At 44.0% G+C, this 18,082-nt stretch overlaps 1 protein-coding gene across 1 annotated transcript in view; it reads right to left on the reverse strand.

The window, feature by feature from the left end:
- Positions 1-17,877, reverse strand: part of asic4a (acid-sensing (proton-gated) ion channel family member 4a) — a gene marked incomplete at its 3' end in the record, with an annotated part of 310,423 nt that extends 292,546 nt beyond the window's left edge. The window contains exon 1 of the mRNA XM_080752929.1: positions 17,245-17,877. Within this exon, the coding sequence (XP_080609055.1) occupies positions 17,245-17,862 (618 nt within the window). The 5' untranslated portion in view covers positions 17,863-17,877. The remainder of the gene's footprint in view (positions 1-17,244) is intronic.
- Positions 17,878-18,082: the final 205 nt, after the last annotated feature.

The following is an 18,082-nucleotide window of genomic DNA, read 5'->3' on the forward strand; positions in this document are numbered from 1 at the left end:
CGGTTCCTATATCCCTAATCTGAACCTTTTCCTAATATATCATTTCGCCACTGCCGGGCAGAAACCTCGTATCTCCAAGTTTCAAATTTGTAATTTGTTAAAGCAAAGCAAAACCCTGCTTCATCATACAAGGCCATTGCACAAAAGTAGTGAAAACAGCAGATCTACAAGCACACAGCGCCTCGCAGCGCGAGGCGTTGTGTGCTTGTAGATCGGCTATTTTCACTAGTTCAACTCATTTTTTAAATGAAACAGTTTTGGACATAAAAGGTTTCCACCCGACAACGACGATTTGTTTTACCATTAAACAATTGTTTCTCTGGTGAGGACCAGGGAGATTATCACAATATCATCACAATAATGTCTAGTTCTCAAATCCTACTCTACTTACAGTATGGGGACATTTGGTCCTTGCCAAGTCTAGCAATACAAGTACACCGGGAGTCAATTAGAGTAATGTTAAGTCCATAGACACATACAAAACAGAACAAGTACATAACTATGGCACCACCTCTTTAATACTTTTCACTGATTCAATATTCATAAAACCCACAGACACTTATTAACCACTTTCACTTTCAAAAATCTTTAACCAAAATAGCAAAAATAGCAGATCTACGAGTTTTGCTACTTACTGTATGCACGGAACTGTTGTACAAAACAAAGAAGGCTGTTCATTTAAAGGAGAAAAGAAATAAAACTTTAAATACAGAGATACAAAGTTTACGATATACAGTCCATAAAGGTGTATCTCTGCTGTCGGGCCGAAACCTCCTAACTCCAAAATGTTAATTTTCAGAGCTTAAAGAGGTGGTGCCATAGTTTTGTACTTTTTCTGTTTTTCATGTGTCTAGGAGGTTGAAAGTACTTCATTAGACCCCCTGATGTGTTTTTTTTGAAAAATGATGTATTCTCTTAGTATTTGTTTGTTTTCTCTTGGAGGCTGCCACCTTGTGGCCAAAAGTGTCAGTTAAAAACACAGATACTGTGACACCCTTAGTATCAACTCCTCCCCAATTGCCATTCACCCAACACTGTGGGGTGTGGCTATACCAGCTGGGTCACCACCCACCATGCCATGCATACTTAATGAACTGGGGTGTGGCCACATAAAAACCCAATTTTAACTCTTTCTGTATACTTTTTTGGAAAAAATCTTCCTCCTAGTATAATCATAATACCTGATAATCATGTTTTAGAGGGGGGGGGGGGGGGGGGGGGGGGGGGGGAATCATGGCACCACCTCTTTAAGTGGAGTTAGGAGGTTTTGACCGAAGGGCTTTTTACTACCTTTTCATTGGTTCAATATTATTTTAACCAACACGCAGACGTAAAGGGTGTTCAATAGCACATATTTATGAAAAACAGACAGGGCCAATCGGGTGGAGTTATCTGGTCTGGCAGAAAGTGTGGAGTTAGGAGGTTTTGTCCCAAGCACTTTTTATTACTTTCCATTGGTTCAATATTGTTTTAACCAGCACTCAGATAAAGTAAAGGGTGTTCAATAGCCCTGATGTATGCCAAAAAATCTAAAACCTCAAAAATGGAGTTAACTCATTTAGTGCCCATGAAATTAACGGATTATAAAGTCGACAATGCCAGTCTCAGGTTGGCATCACCCCCGTTATCTTATTTTGAAGGCCAGAAGTCCACAGCGCAAACACTTCCGGTCTGACGTCATCGCGTCCTGCGCCGGAACCGATCGTTGTCCACGTGGAGTTGTGTAATGGTGGACCGGGAGCTTTTATACATGTGTAACATAAGCGAGCATCTGCCTCCATCCTAGCTTCTAAAGTGTAGTTTTGAGATAATGGACATTAAAGATGAGATCGGCCGTCCACCTCAATGTTATGGATGGGACTATTTTGTGCTCGTGGAGCCGTGATGATGCGAAATCAGCGACGGATTTAGTCTCCGGACCTCCGGCCATTGTTCTCGGTAATGTATCCGCCGTTACAGTAATATATTACTTTTCACGAGTATACTCGGGATTGGCATCATGTGATACTCGAGTATTTTTCACGAGTCTTCTCGGGATTGGCACTATATGAGTTAAGAGGTTTTGGCCAGACAGTGATGATACACAGCATAAACAAAATGCTGTTTGTGTATGCGTCTTATTATATCTACAGCTGGGGGTTGATAGTGATGGTGAACGCTCTCAGATATAGACTGTTTGCATATGGGGGTTATCCGCTGGCTGGTCACAGGTGGGTTTCATCTGATTAGACGGTGCTGATGCATATCAGCGGGAGCAGCCAAGCAGTGGGACTGTAATTCATCTTCCTGTGATACGCCACAGATACAGTGGAGGGTGGGGGGGAGTGAGGGGAGGGGGTGCAGCCGGGAGCGTAACCCAACTCTCAACCCGACTTGACAAAGTAAGCAGTGGTGGAGAAGGTACTCACATTCCTTACTCAAGTAAAAGTATCAATGCTACGATGCAGAAATAAGGCCCATTCCCACTGGGCCAGATAACAGATTAAAAAAAAATCTCTTTCTCCAGATATTTTTCCATTCAAAGTGGATGGTAGATACAGATTTAAAAAAAAAAAATCTACCACAGATAAAAGAAATATCTGTGGCAGATATTTTTTTAATCTGTATCTACCATCCACTTTGAATGGAGAAATATCTGGAGAAAGAGATTTTTTTTATCTGTTATCTGGACCAGTGGGAATGGGCCTTTACTCTGTTTCAAGTAGAAGTCTGGAGATCTAAATTTACTTGAGTAAAAGTACAAACGTAGAAAGTACTCATTATGCAAAATGTCCCATTTTAATTTCACAAGCTTTCAAGTGTATACACATATTTGAAAATATTGTGTCGCATTGTGAGCTTGTAGATCGGCTATTTTCAAATGGTCGAAATGTATATAGGGTTGATGTGGTTAATGTAGGTTTCATAATAATTAGTAACTACTGTAGTAACGTAAGTTTTCAAATAATTGTTGTGGAATAAAAGTACAACATTTGCCTGATATGTGGTGGAGTAGAAGTAAACGTATTGAAAATTGAAGATGCTCAAGTAAAGTACAAATACCTGAAAATTGTACAGTACTTATATTTACACCACTGGGGTGGGGGCAGTGTTGGGGAAGTTAAAGTTACATGTAACTGAGTTACATAACTAAGTTACATTTTGCTGTAACTTGCCGGTAACTGAGTTACATTCATATTTCTGTAACTCGTCAAGTAACTGAGATACTTTTTGGGTCATTTTTGGCTCAAGTTACAAGTTACAAGAAGTTACAAGTGAAGTTATAATTTTACATTTAAGTTTTGTTAAGATTGATGATCAAATGTCCTCAACAGATCATAATTGTCTTCTTTTTTTAAACTTTATTTTAGGATCACAGATGTTTACTAAAGAACATGTAAATCTTTTTGAAATAAAACATAAAACTCAGTTGAGAGGCATATTTCTGCTGGCATGTGACTTTTTTTGTATGATATTATATTTTGTTTCATGTACACCAAATGTATCTAACAACTACAGTACCAGAGTTGGACAAAGTAGGCTATAGGCTATACTCAAACCCCTCAAGTACTAGAGTCAAAGTATACAGTTGAATCTCCAGCATCTCTTCCCTGTATGTAAACGGGCGGAGCCGAGCCTCAGGTTCTGTGAAAAAACTAAAATAATAATACATTTATTATTGGTCGTTGACCACTGTACTGCTGAGTTCATAGAAGTTGTACTGAAAAGACTGAAAAAACAGACTATGTTATTAATTTGAAACGGCACAGCTGTAGGTAACATGGTGTGATGTCCTAAGGGGTGGTTGGTGTGGGGAGGATGTGTCCATCCTCATTTCCTACACTTGCATCCTTTCCTTGTATGTTAGTCCCTCCACTGAGGATACATAAAAGAGGAGAGAGGAAAGGATGAACATTTGTTTAGAGAAGTGGGACGTCAATAGACCCTATTCACTGCCCGCCCACTCAGCAAATTTCTCAACAACTTCCTGGTGCTGACGTCAGCTTTGAAGGGTAAACTAACACAGAAATTGCTGGACTTAAAGCCAACAAATCATTATTTCGAACGGTAAAGTAAATTATAATGCTTTGTGCCTTTTACTATCTTGTGTTCTTGATCATGCTAGCCGTATTTTATACTTTACTATTCGGAAATTGCATTAAATTTGCGATTTCTGTGTTAACTCTATGGGCTTTTAGTAGGGTTTCCCCTTCAAAGCGTGACGTCAGCACCAGGAAGTTGCTGAGTGGGCGGGACGTGAATAGGGTCTGCACCAAGAAGGCCCAAAGAAGGAGAGGACACCATAAGTCACGCCCACACCACGGTCCATGCGCCATGACACTTTGGGTGGCGGAACTTGCAACGGAAGCTTGATGAATAACATTGGCGTCTATGAGCTTCGGCTGGGACAGCTCATGAACAAAAAATGATTCTGAACCATTGAGACCTTTGTTGTATAATCGCTCCAGGAATATAAAAGAAGACATATCACAGGTATTTTTACAATCACTTGCTTTTCGATGTGCACGGTACATAATGTTATTGAGGCAGCTAAACAGCGGCTGTTTCTGTCTCGGAGCTATCGCGAGATTTGGATTCCAGACAGGGAATGGTGGAAAGTCTCGCGATACTATCTAGTTCAGAAACGTGAATTGTGCTCTTTAGATACCTCTATAATGTTATAAAGTGTACTCACCGAAAAGCAACACAGCACAAAACAATGTGTGACATGTTTTCTTTTATATTCCTGAGCTGAGTGTTTTATAAAAGGTCTCTATCGTTGAGAATTATTTTTTGTTCATGAGCTGCCCCAGCCGGCGCTCATATACTCCAATGTTATTCACCGAACCTCCGGTGCCAGTTTTGCCACCGAGAGTGTCATGGCCGATGGCCATGGAGCCTAAAATGACGTCGGTGTCCATTCCTTCTTTGATCTTCCTTGGTCTGCACCAGGAAGTTGCTGAGGGGGGCGGGACGTGAATAGGGTCTATAGAGCATCGCAGCGGAAGTGGATTCCTGGGGTCACTTAATATTCCCCATTCATTTTCGCCATAGACTTTTACAAAAATATTTATAACAATTATGTTAAGCCTCGAACCAAGCCATCCAGGATGGAGGTGAATCATGATCATATAACCTTTTTTTCTATGAAAAGAAAATTTAGAAAATCGCTAAACAAAGGGTAGTTATTAAATGTATTATATCAAATAATGTAATATTAAAATATGTTTTCACATAGGATCAAAGGTTATATGATCATGATTCACCTCCATCCTGGATGGCTTGGTTCGAGGCTTAACATAATTGTTATAGGAGATGTAGGACAGATCAGAATAAGGACCTGAGATGCAGCCGTGGTGTGGTGTGGTGTCCTAAGGGGGGGGAATCAGATCAGTGACAGCATGGTAAAGCTGCGGGGACACCCACAGCACTGGAACCGTAACACAGCTTAATTGACAGGCTGGCATCGGAGGAAGCTCCAGTCACTTTCACGCTCTCCCCCCCCGACCCACATCCCAGCTGCCTCCGCCAGGGGAAGGCGGGTGGTCCAACACACAACGCTAGAGTATAAGAAGCACTCCGATTTGGTTACATCACGTTGCTGTCGGGTGGAAACCTTGTATGTCCAAAACCGTTCGTTTTGCATTTATTGTCTTGGGGAAAAAAAATAAACAGTGAAAATAGCTGATCTACAAGCACAACAGCCTTGTTTGATGAAGCAGGGCTTTACTTTACGAAAAACAAATTTCAAGCATAAAGCCAAGACGCGGAAACACTCAAAAACAAACCTCAAGAATGTATAACAACATTGCTCGGATAAGTAGAGTACGTGAGTGCATGTGTACGGAGTCACTTTCCACCAACAGCCCACCATGGGGAAGGCGGGTGGTCTAACAAACATGGGGTTGGGGGTGGCAAGGGGGCAGGCTGGGGGTGACGAGGGACATTTCGGAAAGGGGGTGGGGGGGGTGCCAGTGTGTTTGTTTGTGTGTGTGTGTGTGTGTGTGTGTGTGTGTGTGTGTGTGTGTGTGTGTGTGTGTGTGTGTGTGTGTGTGTGTGTGGTACAGACGTGGAAGCCACTAGAGAACCAGATGTCACTCTCCCCAGCCATCTACTCATGTGTAGCACTCTCTCTCTCTGAGAGAGACACGTCACCCCGAGAGACAGAGTAGGCGCCAGCTGAACAGCACTCCACAACACTCACAGACAGGGACGTCACGGGGGGGGGGGGGGGGGGGGGGTTCTGGGGGGTGAGATGGAGGTCTGCGGCCAAATACATATCATTTTGGGGGTCCTTGACATGAAAAGGTTTGAGCACCACTGACATAGAAACAGTTTTTTCAAAAGACCTTAGAAGGATTTGAAATATTCAAAGATTGCACAAATCTTCACGATTAAAAAATAAATAAATAGCAGATCTACAAGCTGGCAGCGCAGCACTCTGTGCCACGCTGTGAGCTTGTTTATCTGCTATTTTTCAATAGTTAAAGCACAAAATAATCCAGTGAATCCTTGTACCCAGGGCCCAGAATTTGGTGCGACACCCCTGCTCACAGACACACACACACACACACACACACACACACACACACACACACACACACACACACACACACACACACACACACACACACACACACACACACACACACACACACACACACACACACACACACACACACACACACACACACACACACACACACACACACACACACACACACACACACACGCATGCACACTTTTCTATTTCTACACTTGTGAGGACTTTGACATTTTAGGATGCCAATTGTATGAGTGCTGACAATACTATTTTTTATTGTGAGTTTGCCTGTTTGTATTGCCCATTTTCAGTGGGTTACACTGGCACGTATAAGTAAGTCATGCATAATAAACAACACCAACCCCAACACCTACATAACCTCTAGTGTCTAATTCTCACCTGAATCTTTTCCTCCCTCCCCTGATCTTCGTTAGCCATGAAGGAACCATTTCTGTTGTGATGACCACGGAAAAGTGTCCTCAGCAGTGGTACCTCGGCTATTTGAAAATAGTCGATCTAGAAGCTCACAACGCGTTGCATCGCGACGCGTTGTGAGCTTGTAGATCTGATATTTTCAAGCATTTTTGTACTTTTAAAATTGGTACTTTAAGTAAATTTTGATGCCAACGCTTTCATACTTTTAATCAAGTACATTTTGAATTCCAGACTTTTACTTGTAAGAGAGTATTTCTACATTGCAGTGTTGATATTTTTACTTAAGTAAAACATTTGAGTACTTTTTCCACCACTGGTCCTCAGTGTCCATTTTCTCAACTTCTACTATACTTGTGGGGACATAATGTAATTGTCCGTACAAGTACAGTAATACAACCCGCACATGCACGCACGCACACACAAGCACGCGCGCGCTCACACAGGGATATGTTTGCAGCCGGACAAGACAACGGCTGAAATGTGAGACACACACAGACAGCTCTCCCCTCGGCTGCTGTTTTACTGCTAAATCAAACTGGACAGTTTTACCGAGCACACCGTAAAATCCCCCGTGTTAAGTTGACTAAGAGTGTAAAACAAACACGGACCAGAATGGACTCATGAGACGTTACATGAACGTTTCTTTGATTTGATTGTTTATAATGCAGGTTGGTGGTCTTATTGTATGGGGGAAATTTGCATGCTGGACAATGAGGCCAGGTAGCTTGTGTGGCAACGCTTAAGAACCCAGGCTTAACTCATTTGCTGCTATTTTAAACATAGGCTGAACTGTTTTCCTGACAAATTGTCCTTACCTTTTAACGTGGGCACGCGCACGCATCGTGCACGATCTGTGCGCAACTCATCTAGTAGACGTGTAGACTCGGTGACAGCTTTCGAATAAAAAAACCCCCATTGAAATAGACGTATCCGTTGCCATGCTGTATCCCTGCTTATCCGCCAGTGTTTAAATGAAAAAAACATTGGAAACAGCCAGCTGTGCGCTATGGTAACACGTGGACACGTTCGCGCACAAAGCAGACGATATGTGCGCAGATCATATGCCAGGCGGGTAAAAGAATCAACAGCTACAAAATAAAAAAACCCGAGTGAAAAAATACCATTCTATGGCCGTGCAATCAGCTAACTTGTTTACAATGAAAAGCTATGCGAACGGAGCTGCGATTGGACCTCAGACCGGATATGGAAACCTAGATCCGGTCCAAACGGGAAATACGACCGGATACATTTAGGAGGCGGGCCTAAAGAGACAGAATCGGCTATAATCAGCGACCATACTTTTAATCGTTTCATAATGATTAAAGCTAATTAAATCTTCGGGCTCCTCGGGCATCGCAGAGTGGTACAGCGGGAAATCTCCGGTTTCGACGGGGATCGCAGGAAATGAGTTAAAGACAACATAATCATCAGGTAAGATTTTTTTCAAAAAAAGTCTAAAAAAAGAAAAAGAAGAAAAAACGTTTTATGTGGCCACACCCATGATATTATGATGTCATTATATCAGTGTACTTCAATTGGGCATTTTAACTCAGAGGCTTGCAGCTTTCGGGAAGTAACCAAAAATACACAGGCAAGACATATTTGCATATTATAACCACACCTGGGGGTCTATTGGACTAGAGTATTGTTAACTCCATAGACACATACTGTACAAAACAGAAAGAGTACAAAACTATGGCACCACCTCTTAGTTTGGCCCTAGACTTGTACTTGTCCCGCTCCTTTCGGCAGGAAAGGAGCGGACCAAGTACATCTGCTATTTTTGCAATAGCAGATCTACAGTACAAGTGCACAACGTATCGCGCAATAGCAGATGTACTTGCTCACAATGTGTCTCGTGCTCCATGCTCGTCTCCATGCTTCACAGTTTGGTCCAGGAGTTATACTTGGTCCACTCCTTTTTTTACTTCTTTTCTTTCTCCCTTTACACCAGGGGTCATCAACGTTTTCAGGCCAAGGACCCCTTAGTTGAGAGAGAGATGAAGCATGGACCCCCACAACCTTTTCATAGATTCCAATTCCATATAGTTTAATTGTTTGACAGCACAATCATCAGTGTATTTTGGATTCATGTCAATTTGTGTTTTCAGATTTATTAGTATTTAACCACTTGAATGTCAATACATAAATTGACATTACACTCTGTACTCCCCTCTTTTTCCCCTCTACACCAAACATCTTTGCAGAAAATAGCCGATAATTTGTGATCGGCTATTTTTGGCTAAAGTTCTCAGAATATGGACACTAGGGTTCAAGTGGTTAATATAAAAAAGGTGAAAAAATGCTTCTATCATGCAAAGATTTTGAGGACCCCCTGTAGTAACTCTGAGGACCCCCTAAGGGTCCCGGACCCCCTGTTGAAGACCCCTGCTTTACACCAAATCTCTGTGCCAAAAATAATTATCTTCCCTTTTTGGTGAATGCTCTATGATCCCCCCCAGAGGTGTGACGCAAGAATTCAAGTGAGCAACTCATTTTGCTCAGATTATATTTAATTCTGATGCGTTTTCTTACGAGTGAGGTAGACCCACGTTCGTCGTCGGTTCATCCATCATGGGAACCAGGCTGGTATAACGCCTCGATTACGCCTGGTCTCGCTCCTCCTATCTGTAGAGAAAACCAGCGGAGCCGGCAAGGCCGACCCGCTACCTGACAATCCGTCAACGTATTGATTTGCATTCACGTGTTCGGTTGAAGATTTCGCCGGCGTATGATAGATGGGAGACGAGGGAATCCAGATCATCTGGGGGCCTCATGTCATTAAACATTCAATTACCTATAAAAACACCGGCCTCTAGCTCCCTCCTCCCCACAAAAGCCAGCTGGATGCAGATTAATGACAGATTATGCAGAGAGGCCCTTTAACTCTCAAATACCGGGAACGCGCCCGAGTCGCGTTAGATTTTAACCACTTTAACCATTATTTTATGCTTTAACTTTAGAAAAATAGCAGATATACAAGCTCACAGCGCGGCACCGAGTGCCGCGCTGCGATCTTGTAGATCTGCTATTTTTTTTAAATCGTGAAAATGAGTGCAAGTCTTTGAATATCTTTGACCCGATCTTTGACCCGACTTCTAAATCCTTCCTCTTAAATCATGCTGTTCTCAAACCTTTTCATGTCAAGGACCCCCAAAATTACAGGTATTTGGCCACGGACCCCCATCTCAAAATATGTTGTCCCAGGGACCACCCAGAAGTAAATATTTGAGTTACAAATGTTCGCTTTTAAGTAGATATATTCAAAGACTTGCAAAAAAAAAATCTTGATTTTTCAAAAATAGCAGATCTACAAGCTCGCAGCGCGGCACTCGGTGCCGCGCTGTGAACTTGTACATCTGCTATTTTTCAATAGTTAAAGCAGTCAATAATCCTAGGCCCTAAATGGGTTAAATGTTGTCCCTGTTAACCTCTGTTTTATGGATCACCTCGGAAGGCCACGCCACGGCCGTTTAGTTGACTCCATGAATATATGTAGAAGGGATGGGTGTCCTTGCTGAGAGCACAATGTGGTAATGCAGCAGCAAACACAGCTGAGAGTCAGTCAAGAGCAAAGCAATACCCGTTGTTGCTTCTGCTTCTAAAAAAAAAACACTAAAACAACAACCACCTAAAGCAGTGTTTCTCAATCTTTTTTGGTTCGAGTACCCCCTTTCCATGACTTCTGAATCCAAGTACCCCCTTTACCCGACAACAACATTTTGCTTATAAAACTGCAATTGAAATATAAATAAATAGTGGTATATGATGCTGTGATAACCCCCCATTTCAAGAATATAAAATAACAAATAAGAAATGCGGTGAAAGAGTTTCAAACGGTGCCTCCTTTTCCCCCATTTTCAACACTGTGGTCATAACATTTCAGTCAGGTTTTCATGTCAACAACTTCCAAACATCTTTAAAACACAGCCTAGTTGCCTGGTACCATGTCACATGGGTTAACAACTCAGGTTCATATCAAGTTTCTCCATGTGTCTTCATTAAACATAACAGTAAATGTTTTTTCCCATCCTAATTCAATTGTAGTTAATTCTTCAACAATGAACGCATGTTACTAGTTTTCTTTTTTTTAGGGCATTTTCTCAAGTACCCCCTGCAGTACCTCCGCGTACCCCTAGGGTTACACGTACCCCCATTTCAGAAACACTGACCTAAAGAACCAAAGGGCTCACGGATCCATCTTAACAGCATTCAGCCCCGCAGCGCAGTAGATGAACAATTACAAAAAAAAAAAAAAAAGAAAGAAAAGAAAATCTATTTATTCATGCCTTGTTGAGTCAGCTTTATCGGCCGCGATTAATCCGAGTCAATAATGTAATCTTTAATTATAAAGCGTGGTGTTAATACCTACATCAAATAATCATGGTGGTGGACCACCAGTCTCTCCACGCCAGCTCATTATGTATGATCATGCACCAAATTAGATCAGCCGGCTCCGTTTTCTCCCCGACCGTCTCTGAGTCTTTTCTTATGTTTTTATTCAACTCCTCACAATAGGTATTGTGAGGAGGGAAATTATTAATACCGCACTATCAAAGTCCATATTACAGTACAGACAAATAGAAAAGAAAGCAAATCCTTTTGCAAAACAAAAAATGTAATGCAACCACTTTAACCGTTGTTTTTATACACTTTCAAAAATAGCAGATACAAGCTCCTAGCGTCAGTGCCGCGCTGTGAGCTTGTAGATCTGCTATTTTGGGAAAAAACTGAACATTTTGTGCAAATCTTTGAATGTGTATTCTTTTTAAAGTTAAACATTTTAACTAAAATCTTTGCTTCTGAAGAACAAAATATTTTGAGATGGGGTCCGCGGTCAGATACATAGGCTATAATTCTAGGGGTCCTTGACATTAAAAAACATCACAGAAAGAAACATGCGTTTTTCAGAAAACCATTAGGAAGACATTTTTAGGGTCTTTATGGGTTAATCAAGCCAAGCCCCCAAGAGTACTGGACGGACATTACCCAAGCAAAACACGTGGGGCTCCCAGAATGATCAACAGCGACAGCACAGCACAACACACCAAGCCTCCTATCAGCCTCACCAGGCAAAGAATAACAGCTGAGATGCTACAGCATCATACTGCTGCATGAGTGTACTGTACACGCATACCGCATGCATGAGCACTGTATATTACAGCTGTCAGAAACCTCTCGTCTCCATATTCTAACCTTTTGAGTTTCTTTTTCTTTTTTCGTAAATGAACGCCTCTATTTGATCTGTCTACAGCGTCACACAAAAGCATCAAAAGTAGCAGGTCCACAAACACGAAGCTGCGCATTAGTGGCGTTTCCATGAAGCCTCTTAATGCGCATTAATGCTTATCCGCATAAATCTTTTTATGGAAACACTTCAAAATTCGAATAAACTTTCATTATCCGCAAAAACTTTTATGCGCTTGGAGGAGGTGGATTTTGAGGCTTTATCGAAGAAACTAAATGCGCATTAGTTAATGGAAACGCGTCTGCCAAATAAATGTGAATAAATGATGACGTTCTGGTCCATTGTCCTCTAAGTTAACACTTTCGCTTAACGTCCATTGTATAGCTTTAGCCCACAAAACAAACCGGTTGTTACACACGTGTGTAAATTCCTCCCGTTTTCAAAACGTGACAGCTGTAGCTCTTTACAGACTGTTGTGCAAAGACAGCCTCCGACAGAACCAGTGGTGGGCAAGGAGGTAGGGAGGTAGGGAGCGCTTCGCTGTGTCGGCTCCTGCGACCGTCGCTAATTCGACCCGCAAATGGAAAAAGGCTAAATTCGCTTTGTCTTAATATGCACATTTCTGATAATTCGCTTCCCATTTTCGAATAAGTTTATGGAAACATGACTATTGAGAGCTTGTCGATCTGCTACTTTTGCATTTGAATCCAGAAAAGTAACCGTCTTAGACATACAGTATATGTCGGTTTCCACCCGACAGAGACGAACAGAGGCGATAGATGTGTGTGTGTGTGTGTGCGTGTGCGTGTGCGTGTGCGTGTGCGTGTGCGTGTGTGTGTGTGTGTGTGCGCGCGCGTGCATGTGCTGTGAACAAGGTGCACATACACAAGTGATTAATAGCATACTGACTGTGACGATACTGTACTTTGTCATGCTTCGTTCCTTTGCGATGGGAGCGAACGCATGATGAAAACGGGAGGAAATACACGCGGGAGAGGTCTTGACGTGTAGCCTATAGTGTACATGCACCGGGCTCTAAACATCTGCCAGTTGGACCGCTCTCCCTTCCCTTCCTTCTCCCAGTCAGGGGCGTCACAAGGGGGGGGTGGGGGGGGGGGGGGGGGGGCTTAATTATTTTATGCTTTAACTACTGAAAAATAGCAGATATACAAGCTCACAGCGCGGCACCGAGTGCCGCGCTGTGAGCTTGTAGATCTGCTATTTTTGAAAAGTCGTGAAAATGTGTGAAAATCTTTGAATATATGTATTTTTTAACCGAACATTTGTAACTAAAATTTTGCTTCTAGGGGGGTCCCCTGGAACAAAATATTTTGAGATGGGGGTCCGTGGCCAAATACATACCATTTTGGGGGTCCTTCACATGTAAGAGTTTGAGCACCACTGACATAGAAACATTTTTTTTTCTTTAACCTTTGACATTTGAAATACCGTATTCAAAAACTTGAAAAATAGCAGATCTGCAAGCTCGCAGTGAATCCTTGTACCCCGGGCCCAGAATTTGGTGTGACACCCCTGCTCCTAGTGCTCCCAGTAGCAACAACCCCCCCCCCCCCCCCCCCCAACACAACACACACACACACACACACACACACACACACACACACACACACACACACACACACACACACACACACACACACACACACACACACACACACACACACACACACACACACACACACACACACACACACACACACACACACAGTTGCACCGTCCTTGGAGAGGAGTGGACTGCGTGGCCTGTCAAGCGACGAGGCATCAAGTAGCCAGTGACAAATGTAACTGACAACCCTCCCCCCGCAACTCCAAAGAAATGCAGTTTACATACATGGCCTACGGGGAAGAGAGGAACTATTTTGGGGGCAAAACAATAAATTAATATTTGAATCAGGTTTCAATTCCACGTCGTGAGCTTTTCGATCGGCTATTTCTGCTTTTTATTTGACTTAAGGGGAAGAATGTAGAGCTCAACTTGTATAAATGTCAAAGAGTAGATCTTGCGGCCGAGTCACCCCAGGGTCAGGAGGGGAACTATGGATTCGTGGCTTCTATTTCTTTGTTAGTATTTACACCAGCCCCTATAAGTCACATCTGACCATGAAAGATTGCGGTGCATCTTGGGAATGGGCTTATTGTGTCTAAAATACATATTTAGACACTTGCATGCATGCCCCCAACCTGGGGTCATTCATGCAAATCAAAATCGTTACAATCACTAAAAGAATAGAAAGAAGTGAATGAAAAAAATGTAACACACATCTTTTCTTTTCTCTAATGACTATCTAAAATATGAACCCAAAGTTGTCCTTTAAAGATCTATAAGGGTCCATTAGGTTACCAACTCTCCATCATTTAGATGGGGACCACCTGGAACCCCCTCAAGGACCACTGGTGGTCCCTGGTTGAGGACCACAGAGGGCACCCTGCAAATACTGATTTTCAATGAAGCACATTAGTTGTATGGAAAGGTCGGAGGACATCCTCACTATAAGCACATCATGAACTTTCAAAGTCGTTTTAATTCCAGAGTGAGTTTCACCAAATGTAGTTTTTTTGTTCCTCAATACTAAATAACACAGAAAAGGTAATGCAATGATTGTGTCACAGGTGCTGTAATTGACACAGAGGAGGAAGACACTTTGAAGACACTACAGAGACGGAGGAATGGTGTCAACATTGTGGAGAAATTCTGTGTGTGTGTGTGTGTGTGTGTGTGTGTGTGTGTGTGTGTGTGTGTGTGTGTGTGTGTGTGTGTGTGTGTGTGTGTGTGTGTGTGTGTGTGTGTGCGTGCGTGCGTGCGTGCGTGCGTGCGTGCGTGCGTGGGGCTGTGGCTTTCACAATTATTACGTAATCGTCTATTCGCAATTATTTGACATAATCACGATCATTTTTCATAATCGTCATAATCGTTTCCATGTTGAACATTTTTCATATATATTTTTTTAAGTAAAAAATAGCGGAAATAGGAGATCTACAAGCTCACAACGCGTCGCATTGCGACGCGTTGTGAGCTTGTAGATCGGCTATTTCCAATATCAATGTTCTTTTTTTAAGTGTAAAGTTGTCAAATATGTCAGTCATTTCTTTGTATATTTAGGTTGTGTCGGTGTCGTATCTACCATGTGCAACTTCAAAGCCTAAAAGCCAAACAGAAATATAATTGTCAACGACAAAAACACAACTAAATCGTTAATCGCCATTATTTGAGTGACAATTAATCGTCCTGTAAAATGTCATAATCGTGACACAGCCCTGTGTGTGGCCGCTATGCCTGTGCACTGTGTAAGTAACGTTGTTATGTTGCGTGGCCCATCATCAGAGGTAATGCGGGGCCATCGCCGTGATAAGCCGGCAAGGTGAGCATATCAATGTTCAACACACCCTATTAAGAGCCTGCCAACACCCGTGCTTTATCATCACTAAAGCAATTGCATATTCCTATTCCTGCTGGAGAGATGGGGGAAATCCATCTCCGGCCAGGACAGAGCCTTTAATAAATAGTGCACACAGCGCAGGCATAAACTCGCTACTCTCTCTCGCTCTCTTGCTCTGTGTGCGTCTTGCATACACACATAAACACAGTCTGTCTCTCTCTCTCTCTCTCTCTCTCTCTCTCTCTCTCTCTCTCCTCCTCCCCCCCCCCCCCCCCCCACACACACACACACACACACTCTCTCTTATGAAAATTGTTTCATTCCTTTTAGTCAATCTGGCTAATGCAAAAATCATGTATGTCTGTCTCTAAATATTTAATCGCAGCAACAGCAGCAAGATTGAAATACAACGTCGGTTGGAAGTCCCTCCCCCCTCCTCCCCCAACTGAAAGGTACACAAGCTCGGACGGAGAGAGAGAGGCAGTCGCTCTGCACTGTCAGAGAGAGAGAGAGAGAGAGAGAGAGAGAGAGAGAGAGAGAGAGAGATGGAGAGAGACAGGGGGGATGGCGAGAGAGCGGGGGGGGGAGGGTGGAGAGAGAGAAGAGAGATGGAGAGAGAGACAGAGAGAGAGAGAGAGAGAGGGGAGAGATGGAGATGAGAGGGTCGAGGTAGAGAGAGAAAGAGAACGAGCCGGCTATTTCAGAGCGTGATTATTTTGTTGCCGCGCTCTCTTGTCGGAGGCAGCATTAAAACCACAGTTTGTCTTGGAAAAGTATACGACCGACCGTGCACGCACGCGCGCGCGCGTACACACACACACACACACACACACACACACACACACACACACACACACACACACACACACACACACACACACACACACACACACACACACACACACACACACACACACACACACACACACACACACACACACACACACACACACACACACAGCGAGTCGGGCACATTCTATTCCCCTTGCCTTGGATGCTGGCCCCTTGTTCCGTGACATATTAGATTCTGGTGCGCACTGAAATACAAGGCTGGAGGGAATGAAAAAAAACAAAACACTGTTGCTGCTCCTTCAGAACTTGATAAAAGACACGTTACGGCACAGGGAGACTGAAGCCCACCAAGCCCTGAATCCTGCACACCGACACAAAGGTTTCCTAGGATAGTCACACAGCAACCTTAGAGATGCCCGGCATCACAACAAGTGACTTTCAAGCTCGACTTTCCACCAGAGATACTTTTGTAGAAACTAAGGAAAGTAGTGTCCTACATATATCATTCCTCAGATTGTTCCAAAAAAGAAATCGTATTCAAACAAAATGCACGTCAGACTAAAAACTAGTTGCATATGCCCGCGTTAAAAGAATTCGAATTCGTCAGAAAAGTTCAGATGAAGTCGACAAGCGACGGCTAACGCAACACCTACGATAAGAGATCTTGCCGTGCAAGAAGTTTTGGGGAAACTTTCTCCCTCCCTGCATGCGCTGCATGACAGAGACTCAGAGGCGTCAATTGGGTATGGCAAGGTATTGGCAGTTGGCTAGAGGGAAAAAAAAAAGTACTTCTTGAAATAAATTCATCATGCCTGTTGCTAAGGTACGGCAACTATGACTGGTGTCTTACACGTGCGCCTGCCATACCTCAGCTTTTGCCAAACTGACGCCCCTGAACAGAGACTCACCACGGAGAAGTCCTCCACAGAGCAGTTCTGCCCGCTGAAGTTGCAGCTCATGAGCATCTCGTCCAGCTGGTGCCCTGTGCGGTTGAAGATGTCCTGCATGTCGGGCGCCGGGTACTCCAGGTCGGTGGGCCGGTGGCCGTCCTTGTTCTTGGGCGGCAGGCCCGTCAGGTTGGCCAGGTGGTAGATGTCGGCGTCGGTGAGCGCCGAGAAGCGGAAGCGGTTGATGTTGCAGAGCGTGACGGCGGGGAACACCATCTCGGGGCTGGCCTCCTCGTTGAGCGCCGTCACGTGTGGGTGCTCCAGGTAGGAGATGGCGCTGCGGGCCGCCTGGTAGAGGAAGAGCGCCAGGGACGCCACGAAGGCCAGCGCCCACAGCGTCTGCCGGATGCCCAGGCGGCCCGAGACGAAGATGTGGTTGATCCCGTGCAGGGAGCAGGAGTTGGCGAAGCCGGCCAGGTCCGTGGCGCCCGGGGGCACCGCGCCGCCACCGCAGCCGCCGCGCTCCTCGATCAGGCTCTCCCTGTCGCCGTCCTGCTGCTGCTGCTGCCTGCCGCCGGCTTTCTGCTTCTTCTCATCCTCCTCTGCAAATTTGATTTTGCAAACAAATTCGATAGGCATGGGGGCAGCCAGGTCTGCGTTTTTTTGGGGGGTGGGTGGGGGGGAGGTTGTGGGGTGTCGGGGGGAGAGGGTGGGGAGGGTGTTGTTGTTGTTGTTGTTGTTTTTTTTGGTGGGGTGGGGTGGGGGGGGCCGGTGTCAGCTGTCAGCCCTGTTTCCCACACTACTAGTACTCCTTTTCTTCTTCTTCTTCCTCGTCCTGTTGGCGTTTTGTCCTCCTCTG

Source organism: Nannobrachium achirus (assembly GCF_963921795.1).
Source record: "Nannobrachium achirus genome assembly, chromosome: 22".
Classification (NCBI taxonomy): Eukaryota; Metazoa; Chordata; class Actinopteri; order Myctophiformes; family Myctophidae; genus Nannobrachium; species Nannobrachium achirus.